General features: G+C 29.0%; 4 protein-coding genes and 1 long non-coding RNA gene across 5 annotated transcripts; 4 read left to right on the plus strand and 1 right to left on the minus strand.

The window, feature by feature from the left end:
• Window positions 1–7690: 7690 nt before the first annotated feature.
• On the minus strand, window positions 7691–8172 carry LOC111037860. Its single transcript, XR_002604918.1, has 2 exons — window positions 8078–8172; window positions 7691–7843 (listed from the first exon to the last, which is right to left on the minus strand). It is a non-coding gene; the product is annotated as an uncharacterized LOC111037860 (long non-coding RNA).
• Window positions 8173–12911: 4739 nt separating this feature from the next.
• On the plus strand, window positions 12912–16413 carry LOC111037844. The gene is made up of 5 exons (XM_022320642.1): window positions 12912–13019; window positions 14201–14294; window positions 14559–15431; window positions 16008–16165; window positions 16378–16413. Exons 1-5 carry the CDS (start codon window positions 12912–12914, stop codon window positions 16411–16413), a joined length of 1269 nt encoding a protein of 422 aa, XP_022176334.1.
• Window positions 16414–16420: 7 nt separating this feature from the next.
• LOC111037869 lies at window positions 16421–17539 on the plus strand. The gene is made up of 2 exons (XM_022320669.1): window positions 16421–16721; window positions 17016–17539. Exons 1-2 carry the CDS (start codon window positions 16439–16441, stop codon window positions 17468–17470), a joined length of 738 nt encoding a protein of 245 aa, XP_022176361.1. The 5' UTR covers window positions 16421–16438; the 3' UTR covers window positions 17471–17539.
• LOC111037851 lies at window positions 17433–21286 on the plus strand. Its single transcript, XM_022320655.1, has 6 exons — window positions 17433–17706; window positions 17771–17955; window positions 18746–18908; window positions 19001–19384; window positions 21069–21133; window positions 21191–21286. Exons 1-6 carry the CDS (start codon window positions 17478–17480, stop codon window positions 21284–21286), a joined length of 1122 nt encoding a protein of 373 aa, XP_022176347.1. The 5' UTR covers window positions 17433–17477.
• Window positions 21287–21611: 325 nt separating this feature from the next.
• Window positions 21612–22262, plus strand: LOC111037837. The gene is made up of 2 exons (XM_022320629.1): window positions 21612–21681; window positions 22050–22262. The coding sequence occupies exons 1-2, from the start codon at window positions 21612–21614 to the stop codon at window positions 22238–22240; spliced, it is 261 nt and encodes an 86-aa protein (XP_022176321.1). The 3' UTR covers window positions 22241–22262.
• Window positions 22263–25043: the final 2781 nt, after the last annotated feature.

A 25043-nucleotide genomic window follows, 5' to 3' on the forward strand; every position in this document is an offset into this window, starting at 1 on the left:
TAGACCTAAGTATTTGGTTTGAGTTGTGGTTTGGATTGGATTGTTTTGAAAATAGATTGTAGGAAGAACAGCTTTTCTTAAAGTAAAAGGAATGTGAAAGGACTTGTCTGTATTGATTTTTATTCTCCATTTGGTGGACCATTGTGAAATATTGTCAAGATGAATTTGGAGGTTTTGGTATGCTGTTGTGGAATCGGGATGGGATGAGAGGATTGCCGTGTCGTCGGCGTAAGTGGCTATCAGTGTATTTTCGCAGTTGGGAATGTCAGCTGTATAAATGTTGTAGAGGTCTGGTGATAGATCACTTTCTTGGGGTACTCCTGCTAAGATTTTGACTTGTGATGAGAGGGAGTCTCCTTGGCGGACGAGAAATGAGCGGTCTTGTAGATATGATTTGGTCAACAAGTAGAGTGGAGTCGGGAGGAACATTTTTAGCTTAAAGAGTAAACCGGTGTGCCAGACACGGTCGAACGCTTGTGATACGTCTAAGAATACTCCTGGGCAGAAGTTTTTGGTCTCAAACGACGAGGCTATTTTGTCGAAAATTCAGTGGATCTGGTGGGTTGTGGAGTGGTTTTCTCTGAAGCCAAATTGGGTATTTGATATAATTTTGTGGAACTTGAAAATGGGTCTAATTCGTTTAAGCATCACTTTTTCAAATAATTTCCCTAATACTGGTAGAAGGCTTATTGGCCTGTATGAGGAGGGTTCATTTTTTGGTTTGTTGGGTTTGTGTATAAGGATGATTACAGATAATTTCCAGATTGAAGGAGAATGTCCCTCAACATAGAATTGAAAATGTGTGTGAGAAGAACTATTGACTTTTTAGGGAGGTGTTGAAGTATTTTATTTGTTATTTGATCATGTCTTTTGATTTTTAACTTTTGTATTAAGTTTTTTATTTCGTTGGGAGATGTGTGTTTGGTAGGGAGTGACATTGGTAGCGGGCTAGTTAGGAAGTTTATAATTTGCTTTAAGTGACTTGGTTCAAGAGTTATATCGTGATGAGGAGTAAATATTTCGGATAGGTGTTTACCAAAAGTGTTGGCTTTGTCAATGTCTGAGAAGGCTAAGGTGCCGTCTGCTTTTTTTAAATGGAAAGGTTGATCTTTTATTTTTAAAATATTTTTGGTGGTTTTCCATAAGGATCCATCATTAGAACATAAGGATTCGTATTTGTGTTTGAATAACTCAGATTTGTGGATCCGAATTTTTGTTTTTATGGTATTGGACAGGTGATTGTAACTTTTTTTGTCGGATGGCAGTCTAGTATGTTGCCAGCGTGAGCGTGCACGACGCTTTTCGATAATCAGGGTTTTTATGTTGAGAGGTATATCGTAATGATATGGATTTGGTGGTTTGTTTGGATTAGGAGTATAGGATGAGTCAGAGATCGCTGCTTTTATTGAGTTGACAAAGTCTGGGGACGCTATTTCAATTTCACTGCTGGTTTTTAGAGAGATTTTTAAGTTTGTGTTATTTTCTAAGATGGTGGAGAATTTTTCCCAATTGACCGGACCTTTTGCGAGGGTGGATCGGGGAGGTTTGCAGGTTGATGAACCATTTATTTCAAGAATGACCGGGGTATGATCTGATGAAATTTCACAACTATTTTGAATTTTATGTCTTATATGTTTTGGAATTGAGGTGAGAAAGAAGTCTAGAATGTCAGGCTGGCGATTTGTGTGAGAAGGCCAGTAGGTTGGGCCGTTTGGTTAGGTTAGGTATAAAAGAGCAGCCTAGTTTTTGAATGTTGTCAAGAAATAATCTCCCTCTAGAGTTTGTCAATCTGCTACCCCATTGTGTGTTCTTAGCGTTGAAATCGCCACCGGCGATAAACGAGCGCCCAAGTGACTTTAGAAAGTTTTCGATTTGAGGAGGCGTTATTGCCGGTAGAGGAGGACAGTAAACTGAGGATAGTGTGATTGGAATATGATTTAGTACGATTTGGATATTCGTTGCTTGAAATAGTAGTTGGAGGCTTTGGAGTGGGTAGTGTTGGATTTGGTTTGAGACTAAAATGGCGGATCCCGCGTGTGCGGTTCCGTCGGGGTGGTTGGCTTTGTATACTTGGAACCCAGGGAAAAAGTGATTAGTATTGGAAGTGTAGTGAGTTTCCGTTATTAGTGCGATGTCAATTTTACTTTGGATTAAAAGGTGAAGTAACTCTGGTTCGTTTTGTTTTAAACCATTTGCATTCCATAGTATAATTTTTAAAGACTTGGTGTTGGGGGGATTAGTATTCATTATTTGAAATTAATTTATTGATTACTGTGGTGAGCAATTGGATTAGCGGGTTAATTAGTAATTTCATTTATGTTAAAAATGAGGACATTAGTTTTTCTATGTTATTTTCTTGGGTGGGATTGTGTGTTTCACGTTGTGAGTACTCGATATAAATTTATAATACAATATTAACAAATATATAATAACTGCAATTTTTGTTTGTACAAGATATTTTAATGTAAAGTTGATGGGTCCTTATTATAATGGCTATGTTCTACAATTCGTTATAATAATGGTTGGTGTTACAATAAAGTGGCAAGAAAAAAGGTGAAAATGAATGGATATATTATTATTTAATTTATAATTAATAAAATTCATCACTGAGGTGTCAATATATTATGCTATTACAACGTTATTAATACATTGCGATTTCTATCATGTATTGTTAAAAAATAGAATATTTTTATTATTTACCCTAATATCAACATGTATTAGGTGTGCATACTACATATAATAGTAATATAGTATACCTAGTATTATAATTAATTGTTCTCTATTATTATATATTATATTAAATTATGTAGTTATATAATATATAACCTAACGGCTAACCTATAGGTACAAAAATATTTTATTATAGCATTTTAATGTTTAGAAATAAACAGTTGAAGGGTACTTATTGAATGTAGAGTATATTTAAGTATAAATCCAGTATCATAGAATTAAGCTTCAATAGTTTAATATAATTATGGTATTTTATTTATTTTATAAATATCCAATATTATAGACCAATTAAGATTACTCATAGAAGCTATAATACTTACCTATCAACACTAATATTTAATACAGTATGCATAGCAGTACCTATATACCGAAATTCATAGAAGGACATCAATGAACAGTTATGTACCTATATATTAGATACATTACATAGCCACATTGATAGTTGAAAAATTGATAGGTTCAATTAATACTCATAGTAACTATACTCTGTATCAGTACTTATAGAAATATAGACTGATATTGATGTTTTCGATAAACAGTTATATACCCTATATATAGTAATTATATTACATTACTTTATATTATATAGTTACACAATTTATGTGCTTAATTAAATATATAATCAGTAATCACCATTACATACTGTGTACCTACCTATTTAATTACCTCCAATATATGAAAAGTGTGGTCATATTCTATCTGTAGGAGTATTTGATCACCGTCAATAAACTTCCTCCTGAGCTTATTATGAATAAAGGTTTGGCTACCATGGACAAAATAATGCAATATTTATTGAATCTAAGACAAAAAAAAAACAGTAGGTGTATCGATAAATTAATATATTAAATCCATGTTATGAGTAGAAGCAAACGGCATCGCTATACAGTATACATAGCCGACTTATCCGAAGACGATCGGATTGTAAAGGCGATTTTGAAGTGTTTGAACCTAATTCTCGTACAAAACGTACAACCACGGTCCACGGGTTTTAAAAGAAATAGGCTAAACGAATATAACACAAAAGTTGATTAAAAAGACGAAACGAATTGAGAATGACGAAAAAAGCAATAATAACCACCGACCGCCGGCGTCTAGAATTGAAGCGATTGCGAAAGCAACGGACAGATTTCGAGTACAAATCGCATATCTACGGTTTTCAAAACAAATGAACTACTCGAATAATGATGTAACGGTGATGGAAAAAGGTCAACAAGCTGAAAAACCGTGTAAAAAGCGTAACACTTTCAAAAATGTTAAATCAATTTATCATATTATGAAAAATAATTACAGACCTATAGTGCGGTCGACGAAAAGTAGGCCGCGATCGTCACGTAACCTAACGGCAGTTTTTCGTAAATCCAGGGGTTCTACGTTTGGGAGTACTATTATTATTATTATTGTTTTTTTTTCTATAAACGTTGGTACATTAAACGATTTGTAATTATATTATGCGGGAAAACGTTTGGAGACCCATGCCGTAAAACGGCTGGTAGGCGCGTGACGATCGCGGCCTACTTTTCGTCGACCGCACTATAATAACGAAAAAAGCGAGATAACAGGCTGCCGCCAGGAAGGCACACGATTGGGCGCGCTAAGAAATCAACCGACTGGCTAGACGGGCGGGCGGTAGAAATAGAGCGGTGCTTATATAACTGAATAATTATATGAGGGTTTTTCCATATTCACCAAATTCGTGCCTCTATGGCTATTCGATAAAGATATAACGAACACAATAGTGCTCATGACTAAATAAACAGGCATGTCAGCCCGATAACACTGCGCATGAAATGTTCCCCAGACTTGGAATAAACGCTAAAATGCATGGAAGAATGAAATCCCGGTATATTTTGAATTGTACAAAACTTATACATTAACTATACATTTTTAAAATATTAATTTTTGTATTTCATAATTGGCCACTCTTATAAATCTATGTAAATATGGGTTTATATCTGGGTAATAATTTATTAGAGGTAGACATTTATACCATTATATGCATTAACATGCAAATATATTCATGTATACATAATTATCTTTAATTTAGGTACATGTTGATATAGAGACGAGAAAGAACAAAATTAGCAGATCTCTCATGGACAATTTTAAGTCAAATGAATCCATAAATATAATTGGTAATAGGAAAAGGTAACATCAAGATGAATTTAATGTAGATTTATGTTTATGTTCCAAGTTCTAATATGACATTGTGTCTTTTACTGTATTGTATACTTGTCTATATTTAATGGAATTCTTATTTATAATTCAAAACATTTATTTTAGTATTGAACAAGAACTTGAGGAAACTAAAAAATGCTTAGCTGCAGTAAAGGAGGAAAATGAAATATTAAAAATGAGTTTCAAAGATAAAGTTGTAAATTTATTTTCTCATATTTTTACAATTACGCAAATAAATTATTTCCTTAATCCAATGAATAAAATAAAAAAATGGGGAATAGATGACATTACAGGAGCAATTTCTCTTAGAAGTATATCACCAAAGGCTTATAGATACTTAAGAGAATCTTTGAAGTATCCATTACCAGGTTTGTGAAATATTTCTTATTCAACTGTCACTATGGTCACAATTTAAAACTATTTTAGCTCTATCTACTTTGCGAACTTGGGCCCAAAAATTTCCAATTCAACCAGGAGTTTTAACAGGTGTGTTAGGTATCATGAAATCTAAAGGTAAGTAAACTAATCTAATAACTATTGGTTATTAACTTATTAATAATAAAAAGTTAAGTACCTACGTCATAACTACTCGATCGTACAATAAAATATTAATTAAATTACAGGTATTTCTATGGATGCAAATGATAAACTAGTAAGTTTATCATTTGATGAAGTTTATATATCTCATGATATCTGTTATGATAAAATATCTCAGCAAGTTATTGGACCACACAAAACGGTCCAAGTAGTAATGGCCAGAGGTATATTTAAATCATGGAAACAAGTTGTTTTTTACAAATATGATACACCGATGACAAGTGACATATTATTAGAGATTATCACTAACTTATATAACATTGGATATACAGTTGTATCTGTGACAAGTGATATGGGTCCAACAAACATGGGTTTGTGGAAGTCAATGAATGTTTCTCATACAAATAGTTCATTTAATCATCCTCTAATGCCTGACAAGAGAATTCATGTTTTTGCCGACGCCCCGCATTTGTTAAAACTTATTAGAAACAACTTTCTTGACCATGGTTTCCTTCTGAAAAATAACAACGGTATGAATTATTTAAAAACATTAAAACATTTAATTTAAGTTAACATTTCTTTTTTATAAAGGTGAAAAGTATAAAGGGAAATTATCATAATTATGAAATTTTGAATAGGTAATAATTGATAATATCATTGTGGATTACTTTCCACTCCATGTATCTGATATCGTATATGCCATGACTGGGGAACATGCGCAATGATAGCGAAAATGAAATTTTAGCTGACATGCCTGTTTATTTAGTCATGATAGTGCTCTTCGCCGTCGTCAGCGTCTACAATCTATATACATCATTTCAAAATTCACTCTCAAGTCTCAATCGTCGTCATTCGTCACTCACTGTCTCGCTCTGTTTACAGTCCTCGGTCGTGCCATCATAGTGATTTAAATTTCGCCTTCGCGTGTTATTCAAAGAGCAAGGAAGTTGCTTTAATTAATAATAATATATACATTAGGTAGGTATAAACAACCAGGAACGTAACTCAGCAGGGGCGTATTAAAGCTTGTGAACATTAAATGTTTAATTATTCTGCGCCTCTAAAGCCCCATCTAGAACAAAGAAAAAGTTTCCGAGAAATTTGTTCTTGGTCTAGACTGGGCTTAAGACCTAGGTGTATAGATAAATAAATATGTAACTATGCGAGTATGAATAACCTTTAAAAATTGTCTTCGCTGCGCTTGGTATCTCGGTTATTTCTGTTTCATACATATTGTGCATACATATAAGTTTTTTATTATTATATAATTTGGTACCGTGATGTCATCTTTTTTTTTTTTTTTTTTTAGTTGTAATTTACCATTACCTCAACCATTACTAATAGTAACTAGGTAGATTTGTTTAAACAATGTTAAGAAATATTTACTATTTAAACTTAAAACTAAAGTTGATTGGAGATTCAACATTAGATTTTATTTTTGATAAAGTTAACCTAATACTATTGATAACTAATAAACCTACCTATAATACATTTGTTGGTTTATAGTCTAGTATTTCATTTTTTAGTTACAGTGGTTAATTATTTTGCACCTATAGTTAAATATTTTTAGTATTTTGTATGTTGTATTTACTTATTGAACTGTTGAAAATGTTATGTATTTACTATTTAAAAAAAATTTTAAAAGTGTACAACCTGTAAGCAGGTATATTTACAAAATACCTCTAATTATTTTAATAAGTTTATAAGGTTATTAAATTATGTACAGGGTGATTGATTAAGCGAAAAAAACTCATTATCTCAAAAACTATTCACTTTTTTCAATTTTTTTTTTCAAAATTTTAGATCTACGCTGTTCTAGAATTATATAATTTTTTTATATTTTTCACCCTTATATTTATTAGAAAAAACGCTATCAACTTTTGATTTTCAAATGGTAACCTATACTTTTAATTTCATAAATTAATAAAGCTATTTTTTTTATGAATTATCACGTTTAAATTTTCATTTTTCATTAATCCATTGATGAGATATAACTCCTCAAAGTTGGATAGTTTTGGGAGGTGTTTGTGTGTAAATACCACTTAGACAGTAGATAGTAGATACCCTTGGATTTTTATACCAAGGTAAAAGATACTACTTTTCAAATCAATTTATCAAGTACACTGTACTGTAAGCTTAAGTTTGCCCCAAAATGTATTTTATAATACAGTAGAACCTCGATTATCCGAACCTCCGTTATACGAACCCTCTATTATCCGAACTATAATTAGCGTATCCGAACGTTCTGTTATCCGAACATGAAAATTCGTATCCGGCCGGTCGGCCGGTTTATCGAATTTATCATAACTATCGTTTTTGCCTTTTTGGATTATTATTAGTACAGGTTATGTATTTTACGTGCGTCAATCATTAGTAGATAACCAAAACGCAACAGGCTTATCTAAAAAATATAATACATACATATGTAAATAAAATAAATGTAATGTACCTATTTCTTATAATGTATGATAATGTTTTTGATAATGTAATTTATGTATGTAATTCTAATAAAATATTAATAACAATAATAAATATTTAATTATAAAAATAGTAAATAGTTAATACATACGTAATTCTAAATTTTTTTTTTAAATNAAATATTTAATTATAAAAATAGTAAATAGTTAATACATACGTAATTCTAAATTTTTTTTTTAAATTTCCAATATCCGAACTTTTGCGTATCCGAACTAGGTGCGGTCCCAATTAGTTCGGATAATCGAGGTTCTACTGTACTCGTTTAGTTAAGGGTTTTGCATAGTTCACCCCACTGAAAATGATAGCCGGTATTTATGGCCGCATAGGTCATAATAATACATACATATTATCAAATATAAAGACCAGAAGTTAAATGTAATAACATTCGAGTCCCAGGGGCGCCATTTTGGGGGGTGCAAGGTGTGCACTTGCACACCCTGTAATTTTGATGTCTACTATTGGCCTGGCCTAGGCATCATTTATACTATGGCCTTCAATTTGCCAATCTTTAATTGTGTATGCACCGCTATTCACGTCTAATCATAAGTAATATTTTAATATTATTGGGTCCTTTAATTAGATAGTTGATAATTTGATATCAGTATCACTTTATCCACTGGCGTGTAAATCCTAGGTTTATAGATAATATTATAATACTATTATATTCATAGACGAAACATTAGGTATGATAATGCGTGCAAGTGGGTGGAGCTTGTTACAAGAATCGGGCGCTGAAATCGATTAGTTGTTATCGTATTTCATTCTATCAAATGATCGTTATTATATTTCTATAATTAAACTGTGACTCTGGATAAGGCAGATATGTCCTTATCTTATGGTTTATGTTTATATCGTTTATTATTTTCGATTTTTGATTAAATTAAAAATATATTTATTAATTATTTCATAAGTTATATACTTCTAAAGTTATGTATTAGAATATTAATAATTCTACACTCTACAGTTCTATAAATTATATTTACTCACTACACTGTAGTGAAAATGGATACCAATAATAAAAGGAAAAGTGGTGCAGCTAGGATGAAAGATACAAATAAAAAAAAAATATTGAAAATCTCCACTTCTTGTAAAAAAATTGACGACATGTTTTCTAAAAATGAAATTAAAGCTAAGACAAATATTGCAGTAAATCAAGTAAATCAATTTCCATCCGCCAAATCATTGCTTCAAAGAAATACAAATATTCAACTAAACTTTGATTCTATCGTATCCTCTTTATCACAACTTCCTACAGCCTTTTCTGAAACTTTAAAAATTATTTCTATACTAAAGATTCTTCCAATTAATAATGCTTCAAATGAACGATTCTTTTCATCCCTTAAAAATGTTAAAACTTTCTTATGTACTAAAATGGGAGATAACAGACTGAGTATAGCAGCATAGGTTATTATTTAAGCGGGTATCTCCGTTGCTTCACATCTACAGCTTTATATAAATCTACGCACTTAGCTTCTTCTTTCTCTACATTTAAAACCACAAGATCTGAGTGACCTATGCTGCTATGCTTTTATAATTATACCTATGCCATTATTTTATATTTATATATTGTATTAATGTTAACTAAAAACATATTAAGGTCAATATAATAATAAACTATTATATTTCAAGTTGTTCATTATTTGCATTACGCTTTACTTAATGTTTTAGTCACAAACTTAGCTTTAAATAATTAGTTTGTATTTTCCTTTTTTTTTTTTTATACCTTTATTTCAAATATAGGTAACTATTAATAGCTAAGTATGTTTTTGACACTAAAAATTCTATATTGAAAAATTAAAAACACGAGAAACGTTTTTTTAAGGATTGGCCTGGCGGTGGGAAAAATTGGCCTCTTTAATTGTTTGCACACCCCTAAAAAAAAATGAAATGGCGCCCCTGTTTCTAGCTATACGCACACATTTACATTTTGTTGACGTAAATAACCGTCTTCCAAACCACAAAAGTAAATTTTGGAAAGTTCAGCCGTTGATCGAATTTGTTCGAAATGCATGTAGAAATATACCTCGATCCATTGGTTTATATTCTATAGGCGAACAGATGGTACCTTTTACTGGCAGGTGTCCTAATCGGCAATTCGTAAAAAATAAACCACGTTCCGTCGGGCTTAAAAACTTTGTGATTACGACCACTACAGGAATGGTCCTCGATTTTGAACTATATCAAGGGGCTGAAGCTTTTTTTGAAGAGTGCTCTCTTGGATTAGGACCCACTGTTATTCTACTTTTATCGAAAAAAATACCTAAAGAATCAGTACTATTTTTTGATAGATATTTTACAACTGTCCCATTGATGAACCGATTAAATGAAATTGGTATTCATGCTACGGGAACAATCATGCAGGATCGTTTGAAAAATGTTCACTTTTCGAATGACAAACAATTTGAACGTCGTGTATGGGAGGAATTTACAAGAGCTGATCAGAAATTAACTGCCATTAAATGGAAAGACAGTAAATGTGTAACAATGGTATCGACAACAAAGGTGCAGAACCACATCAAATAGTTAAAAGGTGGAGTAAAACCGAAAATAAAGAGATAAATGTTCCTTGTCCTGCTGTAGTAGTATCATATAATAAAAATATGGGCGGCGTTGACTTGTGCAATCAACAAATGGAAGCTTACCGCACATGGTTTAAATCGAAGAAGTGGACGGTAAAAGTTGCAATACACTTCATCGACTTAGCAATAGTTAATGCTTGGATGGAGTACAAAGAAGACGCAACTAAAATGCAAATTCCCAAAAAAAACACAAAAGATTTAATGGAGTTCAAAATCAATATTTCCAAAGAATGGCTCTCAACACCAATTAACAACAAACGACCAAATGAAGATGAAAATCCTGTCGATGCAAATGAAGAACCTCCAAACAAAGTTCAAAATTTTAGAGCACCTATTCCAACAGAAAAAAAGGTGAAATATTTAAATCTATACTGTCTTTTATTAAAAATGTTATTAATTTTATTATTATTATTTTATTTTATTTTATTTAGCATTATGATGCGTATGATCACTGGCCAGAAGCTGACAGTTTAAACACTGCCCGGAATTGTAGAAGAGAGGGATGTAAAAGCAGAACTAGAAACAGATGTAGCAAATGTAATGTTTATTTGTGTCTTACTCCTAAAAAAAACTGTTTTAGAATGTTTCATATAAAATAAATTATTATTGTTATTATTATTATACAATTTTTTTTACCAATAGTTCTAACATGTTTATGTCTTACTAAAAAGAAGACTAAAATTAATATTTCATAAAATATGTGATTAAAAATATTTCAAATAAAATTAACTTTAACTTTTTACAATAAATATGAGTAGTAATTAATAGCAATAATAAACTACGAACCTACACAAATGTGTAGGTTTATGTTTAAGATTTTCAAATGGTTTAAAATTTTTTTTTTATTTAAAACGTTATCATGTTTGTATACAGATTCCATTTTAACAATAAAAAGTTGTAAAATTAAAAAAAAAAATCCAGGTTTTTAGAGGGTCCAAAAAAACCTGCACATTTGTGTAGGATCGTTTTAAAACTGATGTTGTGTGCGTAATCTCAAAGGCTCCAAAAGCCGTAAGCTTTAGAGACAAATCAACAAGTACCAAATTTAACTATAGAATTATGTTTATTTAGCAGAAAATATAGTAATATAGTAATATAGTATAATAGCGTGTGCGCGTGTGACGAGAAGTTGCTCAGGTCTCCGTGGCTATGATACATCTGCCCAGGCTGTCCCACGGGCTCCCTTATAAGTGGTGGCGGTTCCTTTGATTGTAGCGGCGCGTGCAGCTTGTGTGTGTGTGTGTGTGTGTGTTTCGATAGTTGTTGTCAATTCTTAGAATAGCGACTCGTGTCCATGATTTCTAATCGTGCACCTGTCCAGTGATTATGGATAGGGCGAATAGTACATGTTCTATTTTATATTGTTGCGATATTTATGTTAATTAGATATATTTGGTTTAAGGCCATAATAACATTATGCAATACGTGTCTAACAGCCGACCGTGTAGCACGTGTTTACTTTTCGCGAGTGCGCATTTATAAGCTCCCGATAGCACATCACCGTTGGACATACGCATACGGGTAATATAATTATATTATGTAACTTCCCTCCTATCGCGTAATGAGCAACGTTAATAAGACGGGCAGACCGTTATGTTATTATATATCGAATAGTGGCGCCTAGAGTCTCAAGGCCCGCAACACTGATCACTGTATGATTTTATATTCGTTTTTAATTAGGCACACGCTAACCTACACAAATGTGTGTGTTCGTCGTGAAAGGGATAGAATAGGAAAACACACCATAACTTTTAATCATTTCAACTTGCAGTTCCTTAATAGTTATTATAAATGGACAGAAGGATTATGGTCTTTATTATGTGAGAAGAAACCAAAAAATACAACAATAGAAGATATGGAAAATTATTACAACATTTTGAAAACTTCAGGAGTTCATTTGAAAGGAGATGGGAAAACTAAGAACTCAAAATTTCATAAATGGTCGACCGTTGTAAAACCTCTTTATAATCGAATGAAATATGAGGAAAGACAGTTTAACGAAGAAATAGCTAAAATTAAAAACTCTAAAACTCGTATTAACTTATTACCACTCATGAATCATTTGTCTAAACCAAACCCTAAACGAAGTAATATTCATGATAATAAAACCGTGACAAATGAATCACTTGATTTTCATCCGTCAGCAAGCAGTTCTATGTCTACAGATCCTGCAATTGAAAATATGATTAGTTTTTCTTAACCAGAGACTCAGGAAGGTAGTGGTTTATATAAAGATGTATTACCTCAAACACAACTAGTTTATTATGATGATCCGAATGAACTAGTAACTAGATTAAATATTTTAACATCATCACAAAGTGTTGGTAATACTGGTGTAAATAACGAAATTATATCTATTTTAGAAGAATTACGTGAGAGAAATATTATAGTCTAATGACAATATTAAAGAATATGGCTGATGAGCTACATCGACCAGCAAGAAAAATTTTTCATAGACGTAGCGTGGTAAGAAGGCTTATAGATGATCTTTGGCAAGCTGCACAGAAAGAAATTAAAACAGTAAGATTAACAAATTGCTTTGATTAATTATTAACAAGAATATATGAGTTAAATTAACTATACTTTAATTGATTCAATCAACATTTATTAAATTTAAATTAACCCGGTTTGTTAAATTGATAATATTTTATCAAATTGACAATTTATATTTGATTACATTTTAATAAAGATGTATGCATTAATTTAACAATAATTCTTTTGATTTAAGAAGCTTTTATTCGATCTGATATAATTTGGTTAGTTAAATTGATTATATTATTTTGTTTGAACTGTCGGTTTATTTTAGTTTGATCTATTTTTAGAAAAACTTATGGTTATTCCCACGTATGGTTGTTATTATTGATACGTTTGTTTAATTTAAGAAAAATGTGTTGTTGATATCGATATTTAACAAAAACTTTTATTATTTTTATTAAAGATAAGATAATACTGATATTCATTTCTTATTTTTACGGTTATGAATTCGTCATTTTTATTTCGTTGTTCGATGTGTGTGTGTGACGCTCTTATAACGCTCGTCAAGTTGAAGTATAAGGTAACGGAATTACAAAATACAGCAGGTAAGTATATACTAATACACTACCTACATAGTACATACAAGTAATAAATATAATATAATATTATAGTATTATAATAATTATTTATTGTTGTTTTTCTTAGTTACTATAAGTAGGTACATACTTTAACGATAAAAGCAATCCAAAATGATTTGTTTCATGTGTAAAAAACATCTACTCACATTTCCTTCTTTGATTGCTCATTATAAAATTATTCATTTACTAGGGCCACATAGCTCGTATACATGTATTGAAAATGATTGTACTCAATCTTTTCAAACTTTGAGTAGCTTTAAAAAACATTTCATTAAAAAACATAACATTGAAATCCATTTAGATAAAACAGAGCAAAATAATGAATTATTAATTAATGATAATATTGTCAATTTTTGTGATGTTCAAATGGTTAATAATGAGGTTAGTAATGATGAAACATTTAAAGAATTTCAAAATGTACCTAAAATACCTGCAATACCAGTCGTAAAAGAGATTGATATTAATAAAAGTATTGAGCTATTACATATGTCTGCAGTCAGTTTTGCGCTTTCTTTACATAATAACAATAATTTTTGTAGAAGTGATGTGTTAAATATTATTAATGATATCGAAGATAAAATTATAAAGCCAATAACATCATTATTAGAAGGTGTGACTCAAAGTGAAATTGCTGATCCTTTAGTTTTATCAAAATTTTCAAAAATAACATCAGCAATTTCAGGTTCTTTTAATTTATGTAAAACGGAATACTTATTGACAAAATGTTTAACCACTAATGAGCTTTTATGTGATACTCTTCATCAATTTACAATAAATAATGAAATTAATTTAATATCTCATAACGGTCATACAATGTATGATGAAAAGACAACTAAGGGAGTTTTAATGCCACTTAAATATCAATTTAAAAAATATTTTGAACTTAATAATAATCTTAACATACAATTAAAACGTTATAACAATTTAATAAATTATCCGGTTTCAGATGAAAATTGTAATATGACAAATTTTATACAAGGGTCCTTGTGGAAAGAAAAAATTGCCCTTTATCACAATAAGATTGTAGTTCCTTTTTTTATGTATATAGACGATTTTGAAATAAATAACCCTTTAGGATCAAAATCTATGAAACATGCTATTTCTGCTGTATATTATAGCTTTCCATTAAACGAACAAAGTTCCAAACTCAATAATATTTTTTTAGCAGCTCTTTTGAAATCACATGATTTAAAATCATATGGAAATGATTTATGTTTTAAACAATTAGTTGAAGAGTTTAATTCATTAGAAAAAAATGGGATATTAATTAATACTCCTGATGGGCCTAAAACTGTACATTTTATTCTTGGTTTAATTATTGGAGATAATTTGGGGCTTAATAGTGTTTGTGATTTTGGTAAATCATTTGCTGCAAATTATTTCTGTAGGTTTTGCAAAGCGCATAAAACATTAACACATACATTAAGCGAAGAGGATCCCACATTAATCCGTAATATTGAAAACTATACTCAAGATGTAGAAATCAATGATTTTTCACAAACAGGGATTAGTCAAAATAGTATTTTAAATAACATAAATTGTTTTCATGTTACTAAAAATTTTTGTGTTGATGTAATGCACGACATATTTGAGGGCATCAGTCATTACAATATGTGTCACATAATTAATTATTACACAGAAACATTAAAAATATTAACTTTAGATACGCTGAATTTTCGAAAGCAACATTTCAACTATGGTAAATTAGAACAACAAAATCTTTCACCTCCTATAGAGAAACATCATCTATCTAAATTCCACTTAAAAATGTCAGCAAGGCAAATGATGTGTTTTATTCATTTTTTCCCACTCATGATAGGTGATTTAATACCAGATGATGATGAAATTTGGATTTTTTTTTTAAACTTTCTGGAAATTATTGACATTTTATTAAGTCATGAATTGACACAACAAAGCTCTGTTCCTCGTTTAAAATTTTTAATTAATAAACATAATTCTAATTATATTTTATATTTCAATGACAACTTAAAGCCAAAACATCATATTTTAACCCACTATCCATCTATAATACTGAAGTCTGGACCTCCTAGACACTTTTGGTGTTTTCGATATGAGGCCAAACATAAAGAACTAAAAATGTATGCAAGGGCAATAACTTCGAGAAAAAATATTTGTCTCACTTTAGCAAAAAAATACTCATTTAAATTTGCACATTTTTTATTAAATCAACAAAATAACAAAGATTTTATTGTATTTGATAAACATAAAATTAATTCTGATCTTGAATTTTTATCTAATATCTTAAGCATGCCGTATACAAATATTACTAGTTTTTCAAAAATTAACTTTAAAGGAACAAATTATAAAATAGGGAGTTATGTTACTTGTTTCAAACATAACTTATGTCTGTATAAAATACTTGAAATTGTTATAGTACAAAATATTGCTATATCTTTTATTGTTGATCAAATTCAATTGGATTCTTATAATTCACATATGAGAGCGTATGAAGTTAGCTTAAACCAAAATAGACCTTCAAAGAGCTTAATAAGTATTGAGGAGTTTAGTAGTCCCCCAATAGATATTAATCAAGTTACTAATGGAAAATTAATGATTAGATTAAAAGATTATTTTAAAAAAATCGTATTTTGTCATTTATGTTTTATTATTATTATTTATAAGTTAAGGTTAAGTTTTTATAAGTTAGGTTTTTTTTTTTAATTTCAATTTTCAACCTATAGGGAATTAATTAATAATGCACTGTAAGGTAAAAAAAAATAATACTTAAATTAATTACATTATAGGTTATATTTTGTGTTACCAATGCAAAATATGAATGAAGCACATGATATTATTGGCAAGTTTATGGCTGAGGTGGTAAATGAAGAATATGACAGTTATTTAGATACTGATAATACAGATTTAACTGAATTGCAACAGGTAACCATTCCTGCAGATTATGAATTGTGTGGCTCGCAGCTAATTGATAATAACCAACCTAATGTGACAATATTTGATGGTTCTTCTGATTCTTCAACTTACAACAATATGTCAAATGAAGAATTTGCTTTATCAGAAGTAGAAAAAAATAAAATAAAATCTCTTCTTGATGGATGGAATATGAGATATTTATTTCAAACTTTCATCAGTGAGTAAAATGTTTTTATAAACCTTAAATAATAATTTACAATTACTATATTAAATTCTTATAATTTATTATGTTGTCCTGGTCCATTAAATTAAATTTTACAAGTTTTTATTGTAAACTAAGAAATCTAAACAAAATGGTTTGATATTTAATAAAAAAGCCTTCTAATTTTATATTAATTATTATTTATATAGTTACTTCCTTGTATTCAAGTAGCTTAAATTATATTATTATTTGTGATTTTAGATATTAAAATTAAAATTTGAAATGTCCATCATTGCAATTTATTTTCAGCTGAATGTATTGACATTGAAGCATTACAGTATATAACCACAGACCAAATATTCAATGTTTTAAGACGCTATCCTATGGGTATTCGTATCAAGTTTGCATACTATATTAAAGATTGGCAGAAATCCAAGTACAGCAACAATTCCAGTGAATCACCTATACTCTGCACAATTTCATCTAGTTCATTACCAGCACCAGTACCATTAGAACAACAGTTTTCTCTGGATGAAGTCTTAACCAAAACTACACAAGGTACTTTGATAACAAACTATTATAAATGCCATAATAGTTTAAATGAAAGTCATAGAAATCTCTTGGTGGATGTAATTATTGCTAACCTTCTTGAAAAAAATCGTTCAATGTCTGTGATATTAGCAAACAATATTGCTGATACGATTGTTGGAACTTTCACTACCGAAATAAAGGTAATTTATACTACAACTTTTGTACCACATTAATAACATTATGTGTAGGTATCCAAGTATTATAGTTATATTTGTTTTAAAGGAAATATACTTTACAAAAGATGGCGAAAAAAAATGTCCTAAAGGAAAGTTATACTCAAAATATTTTAATAAACTTAGAAGTTTCAAGAGCCAAGGATTTGCTGTTTCTTCACAAGTGTCCAAAGTACAAAATAATACTGAAAAAGAAATTCGAACACATGTTTTTGAGGAATCAGACATTGAAATAGGTAATACAAAACTACTACAATAGATTGTATTGTTCCATTAATTAGTTAAATGTTTTTATTTTAGTAACTGAAGATGATGCCATTACTCTTATGGCTAGTTTAAAACACGAAGAGCTAACATGGCCTGAAATCGAAACCATATGGAAAAAAACTACCGGTTACCGATTACAACAAATTAAAGCAAATTCTTCACCAGCTGGAATACAAAATACATGGCCTCAATACTCTCAGCCACTTGGGTATAAACTTGTAAGTAAAAATAGTTATTTTAATAATTTACAACTATAGGTAGGTTCTTAATAATTTATTATAACTTAATAACCATAAAAATATATTTTTGTGGAATTATGTTTTATTTTATTTATAATTTAATATTTATTTAATCTACAATTACACACAATATAACATAATAAAAATTAACAAAGTCTATAGTATTAAATAAAATGTTAATAATTGACAACCAGTCACTGGACTTCATAAGGTACCTATGTAAAGTAAAAACTAAAAGTCAATTGAACAATTGAAAGAAATACATTTTAAATAAATAATAAATAACAATTTAATTTCTTTAAATTGTTCAATTGTTTGTTATTTTAAATACCTGATAAATTGCTGTCTAAACTGGTCTTAAATTATTTAAAATATTTTACACAGTACTCTAGGCTTTGTTTATCTTAATTTTTTTTTTTGTATGGCCCTCGGCCATTTCGTCGCCCTTTATCTTAATTATATAATAGTTTATTTAGTTTATTTTACCTACATAATATTGTATATAAAATACAAGTATTACACTTCAATTTATTATTATATATGGTATGTTTTTTAATAAACTTTTTGTTAGTTTTCATTCATATTTTACTTTAATTATAATTATTAGGTACCATTTTCAAATAAAAATAATAGTTACAATTTATATCACTAAAATATAATACAGATATGGATATGAGAGAATAAATAACCTATACCTATTTATGAAATTTTTATGAACTCAATTAATATTTTTTGTTATATTAATTGTTTAAAAAAAATTCTTTTTAAGGTTGATATTGATTTCAAAAGACTATATATAAATGCTTCCGACATGATAACAATGTATGAAAAATCATTGATAAAATTAATGCAAATTTTGGATGAACGTGTAAAAGACCCTAGTTGTCGCAAAATGTTGGAAGATATGAAAAAAGATGGTAACATATCAGAGAGTAAGTTTAATTATTTAATTATAAAATTAATAATTTGCAAATATATTCATACATTTAACTTTTGGTATAATTAAATTAAAATAATTTTTCAGATTCCAAAAATTCTATTGTTTTGTACTTGCTTCACGCTCTCTTTGTACCTACTACAAAAAAGGCCTACATCGATTCTAGTGGAAAAAGATGTTTACAAAAATTTTCAATAAAAGATTCACAAAACAGTCTGGTGATGGTGGCAAATACAGTAATTGAACTAGAAGAAAATATGAAAGCTAGAAAGCAGAAAAATATTCCAATACAGCCTTGTATGTTAATAGTTGGCACAATCATAAATCCTTCACAAATTATTATTTATTTTGATGAAATCAAGTATAAGTTTTTCTCTGTTATTAAAGCAATTGACTTATGTTTTAAAATCTATCATGTTTTTAACATTGAGTACCCGATAGAGTCTTTAAATGTTTGGCTATTCATACAACGTTATTTTTTTAATATTAAATCAAAATTTGATAAATCATGTCCTATAATACAACAAATTATTTCTGAACTAAAAAAATAAATAACTAATTAAAAAAAATACTTATCTTATGTACTTTTATTTGTAAAAAAATATTTAAATACATATTTATTAAAACAAACTAATTTGTGATTTTTTATACAAAATTTCCTTCATTTAATTTGGCTATATTTTAGATATAACCTACTTGTTTAGTATCCAGGTACCTACAATATTATATTATATTAAACATTTGGTTTAGTATACTGAAAATAGTATGATGTCAGAAATGAATATTCAACTTTATTACATACATATCATTTAGGTAATATTATCACTAATAAATATTAAATACCAACAGAATTTTTCAAAAAATTGTTTTATATAAATTGCTTACTTATATATATATATATACCAAAGGGACATGCAGTGTTGTGTTTTAAATCTTTTTTAGAAGAGAAATTTAAAAATAATGTAGTTGTAAAAATGTGTAACATAACATAACAATATTAAATATGGATAATGAAATAGTTGCTCATTTGCCAAAGTGTAGTATATTCACTAAAGATTAAATTGACCACCCATTTTTAAAGGGGGGGGGGGTGGTTATTTTTTCTCTAGTTTTTGTAGAATTTGAATATTTATCACATGTAACTTTATGACAACATTGATAAAAAAAAAAAAAACAATTGGGGGGAAGCACTCCCCCCAACCATAGCTGCACTGTTAGATTTAACAATGTAACTATTTAAATCAACAATATATTTCTATTGTTTCAAATAAATGTTTTTATCAATTTAATTGAATACTGTATAAATATAACAAAACTATTGTTAATATTACAAAATTCTATAAATGTAGAATTGTTAAAATAAACAATAACTTTGTTAAACTGAATGAAAACTTTATAAACTTAACAAAACGTATTGTTAATTTAACAAAATGCAATAAATTTGAAGTTTAAAAATTAACAAATCATTTTTTTTGAACTAAACAGGAATTTTAGCAAATTAATAATACTGTTTGTTAATCTAAGGATTAACAAAATGTAAATTTTGAAATCAACAAACGGGTTTGTTGGCCCTATGTTAACAATAATTTTGTTGATTTAATTGTTATTTTTTTTAATTTTACCTAGATTTTTCTTTCTGTGTGATATAATAGATATGCAGTCACATTCTAGACAAAATAATGGTTTTAAGTACATTTTAATTATAATCGATACATTTACGAAGTATGTGTGGTGTGAGGCACAGAAAAATAAAACAGCAAAGGAATGTACAAAAGGTATATTAAAAATATTAAAAAAAATCAACCAAAATTATTACAAACAGATAATGGTACAGAGTTTTACAATAAAATATTTCAAAGTGTTATGAATAAGTACAATATTAAACATTATTCAACATACAGCAATATAAAGGCTGGTATGGTTGAACGTGTTATAAGAAATATAAAAAATAAAATTTACAAATATTTTACATCAACAGGTTCCTGGAATTGGTACAATTCAATTTCAAAATTAGTAAATAATTATAATAATACAAAACATTCAACGATAAAATGTACACCAAAAGAAGCTCGGATCAACCCGATTCAACACGGAAAAAAATAACTTAGTTGTATACAACAAAACAGTTTTGTAAATGGTTTTATGGTTGTTACAGCCAAAACATACTTATCACAACCAGAAATGTTGCAATTTTTAAAGAAGTGTACTGGAGTTTTCACAGTAATAATTTTGTTAATAAATGTTATGTAAATTTAACATGCTTCATATTTATAATAGCAAATGTACTGTAACAGATACAAAGTTAAAAAAACTACCAAAAGTTTGAGTAATCGTGAAAAAACATTCTTGTATTTTCTACCAAATTATCATTAAATGTAATGTAAAAATGTTGCTATAATTACTAGACATAAATGGCATTAAATACGATTTATATATTTTACATTAACTAGATGTTATTCTAAAATAACCAAACCGTTCAGTAAATGGTACTATTGTTGGATAAAAATAACCGGTCGTTTGGTAAAACCTATCCAACAGTTTCACTGATATCACAATTTGTATTGCTATTGTTGCAATCGATCTGTAATCTCGCGGCGGCATCGTGGCGACCCGCACACTATTTAAGCATTATTCAACTGTAATTACTACGACCACAACTGCCATATTTGTACCTACAACATTACTGCCAGCTGTAAAAATGGCCGATTCCGATGTTAAAGACATGCTGTCAGCTTGGGGATTGGCATCTTACATTGATGTATTCCAAGGTAAGACATTTTTTATACCTACCTACTTTATAGTAAATATAATAAGTGGCCGGTAGGTACCTATATTTACATAATAGCATTGAGTAATGAGTATTTACCTATAAATATTATATTATATAGTTTACCTACAAATATAATATATTATATTATATTATGTACCTACCTACTCAATGGTGATGTGTAGACTAAACATAAGTGTTACATAAGTGATCTTTTAAACCTTAAGGCATTAAATTATTCGTTGGTACTTATTTAATAGAAATGTACATACATACACGAATAGATTTATCCAGCTTATAATAATTGAGAATGGTTAATTGCTATTGCTAATTTGCTTATTTACTTTTGATTTTATATATTATTGTCAGAACATGGTATAGATTTATCCTGCTTCTCACTACTTACTGATGATATGCTAAAAGATGTCATTCCTATGGTTGGTCATAGGGCTAAGTTTAGGGCAAATTTAGAGGAGTGGCGTAAGGTCCTTGCCCTAGCAAATAATCAGGTGTCAGTTATGGTAAGAATTATGTATTTACTTATTTTCCAATTCCAATAAATTACATGTAAATAATTTCTAGATAGGTAATTAAAAACTTAAATTCTGTAGGCCTGTTATAAATTGTGATGTCTTTAATAATTTATTATCTTTTAATATAACAATTATTTCGTATAGCTATGCTTTTATTATAACATTATATTTTACTTATGGATGCAGTGGCAGCGTGACAAGGGTTCTATGAGACCCGGGTCTCGTGGCGATTTTCAGGACATTTGTCATTTATTATTTTTAAATTTTAGAAAATTATTTGAATGTTCAATCAACCATTAAAGAGACGTTAGTATACCATCGCTTAACAATCTAGTATTTGTTTCAAACATCTCACTTAAATGATTAAAATTAATGCTCCATAATATGGAGACTAATGTTAACTTATTATTTTTTATTTCAGAAAAGTATATATTTTCTATAAAAATATCTGAACCGAGTATTCTCTATCTATCCCACTTTATCAAAGTACTAAGTACTTAAAAATATTATCCAAACATTTTGGGAGTGGGTGGTCCCTAAAATTTTTTTTGTCTCATGAATAAAAAATGTTCACGCCGCCACTGATGGATGTGTTAGGTAAATAGTTATAGTTTCAATAGTTTCACATAAGTGTATAATCCAATTCATAATAACATTAATATCCGTTAATAATATATTATGTATATATATTTTATTTTAAGGACATTTCAAACAACTTTGATTTAACCCCTGATTTTACTATTGAAAGTCCATCATCAGTATCATTAACAAGTCTTACTACTACTAATTCAGAATATGAGGTTTATCATGAACCATCAGCATCAAGTAGTAGCTTAAGCGAAGGTGCAGCTCTTGATGTCCTAGATACTCAGGCAAGAATTGAAACTGATAATTCTGCAGTTGTAGAAAAGGTAATTTTTTCTAGTTTGTACAGATTGTACAATATTAATGTATATTATATGATATAATTTAATCATAATTACTAATTTAAGTAATTATGTTAGTGTACTAAGTTTTGAACAATTTTAACTTAAACTTTTGTACAAGAAATATGATATTACTAAATTAATTTATTCATGTGATATTTATAAAAATTGTATCACTTATTTATAAAAATGACTAAAGTATATTGTATTATATATTTTTCAGAGCACTGAATTGTTGGATTATTTACATAGTAACACAGAGGGAAAGGCTCTGTTAGCCACTTACAATAAAGATAGTGTATTAGACAATAGTGGCCGAAGAAAGTTATGCAATTTGATAGTAAGAAGAGAACTCCAAGACGATCATGATAAGTCTATAAAAACACAGCGTTTACTTTTACTCGCTAAGGAAATAACTGAAGTTTTTCCCAAAGAACATATAAGCACATACTTTATACCTTACATGAATTATGGTAAATATATAATATTAAGCCCATATTATATTTTTAATATTAGTATGATTATCATACAATATTTTATTCGTTGCAGGTCCATTGATGAAAAAAAGTGCCAAAGGGAAACTCCTTGATTGCTTTAATAATAGAAAAAGAGAGTAAGAAGAGAGGCAGGTATTATTGCTGCTAGACGCTCTCCTTCTATTGGACGTATACCTGAATCTATTTCATTATTAAACCAAACAGAAACTGATACAACAGGTAATGTTTTATGAGTCTTAACATTTTAATGGTCATTTATTTTTTAAACCATATTATTATGTACATTTTCAAATTACAGGTAATGAAAATGTTGATGACCAAATTAAATGGCTTAATAATTCTTCTGACCCGTGGAACATAGTGGAAAATTACTGGACCATCACCAGAAAAGAGCGTTTCAAAAACGTGTTTAACTCAAATTGTAAAGATCTACAGTACATGAAAAACTTTCCTGCATTGAAAAAACCAAATGGTTTTAACCTTGTAAGTATCAAAAAATTATAATAATTATTTTTATTTTGTCTTGTCCAGCTGATTGACAAAGTTTGATTTTTGTAATGTGAATATTTTAATAAATTATGCTGAACTTTGTTCCAGTTGGTTAAAGACTTTGACTTTCTGTATCCTGATAAAAAAGAAAATCTTTTAGAACATTTTCCTGTATATAAAGAAAAAATACTGAACTTGGGGAAAAAAATATCCGATAATCTTAAAGATTCTACATTAAAGTGTATTTTAAATGAATATCTAGATCTTAAATCAGGTAATCTTAATTTTAAATACCAATTAAAAAACCATTTTGGTAATTCACTTATTAATTTGTTTTTTAGAAAGTGAAGAAACTTCATCATTGGCAGCCTTCCTCATTCTTCCATTTCTCTTTTTCCCAATAACAACCAAGAGGAAAAAGGGACAATCTGCATGTAGACCTTCAAAAGTTGAAGTCAGGGATAGTTTTATCACTCATTTAAGGTCGCATTCTGAAGTTAAGGAGACTATTACAAGACGTAAAGAAAAGTATGCTCGTTTGGGGATCACTTTGCAGCCACTGGTGATAATAGTAGGACCTGATATCAATTCAATTTCACAATATTTTGTTTTTGTTGATGAAACATACTATGTTTTAAACTCAATTGTTTATGCAGTTGATTGTTGTTTTGAGGTTATACACGCTTTAAATCTTCAGTATTCTATAGAATGTTTACCAATATGGACTTTTATCCAAAAAGGATTCTATAAAATAAAAACATCTTGGGATACGGAATATGTATCAGTAAATTCTCTTCTCAGTGATCTAGATATAAATGAAATTTCATAAATGTTAACATTTTATTTTAATATGTATAAGTAAATGTAATAATATAACAATATTCATACATCAATAAAAAATATAAGTTAACTAAACTA

This window comes from Myzus persicae, unplaced genomic scaffold (genome assembly GCF_001856785.1).
Source record: "Myzus persicae strain clone G006 unplaced genomic scaffold, MPER_G0061.0, whole genome shotgun sequence".
Classification (NCBI taxonomy): domain Eukaryota; kingdom Metazoa; phylum Arthropoda; class Insecta; order Hemiptera; family Aphididae; genus Myzus; species Myzus persicae.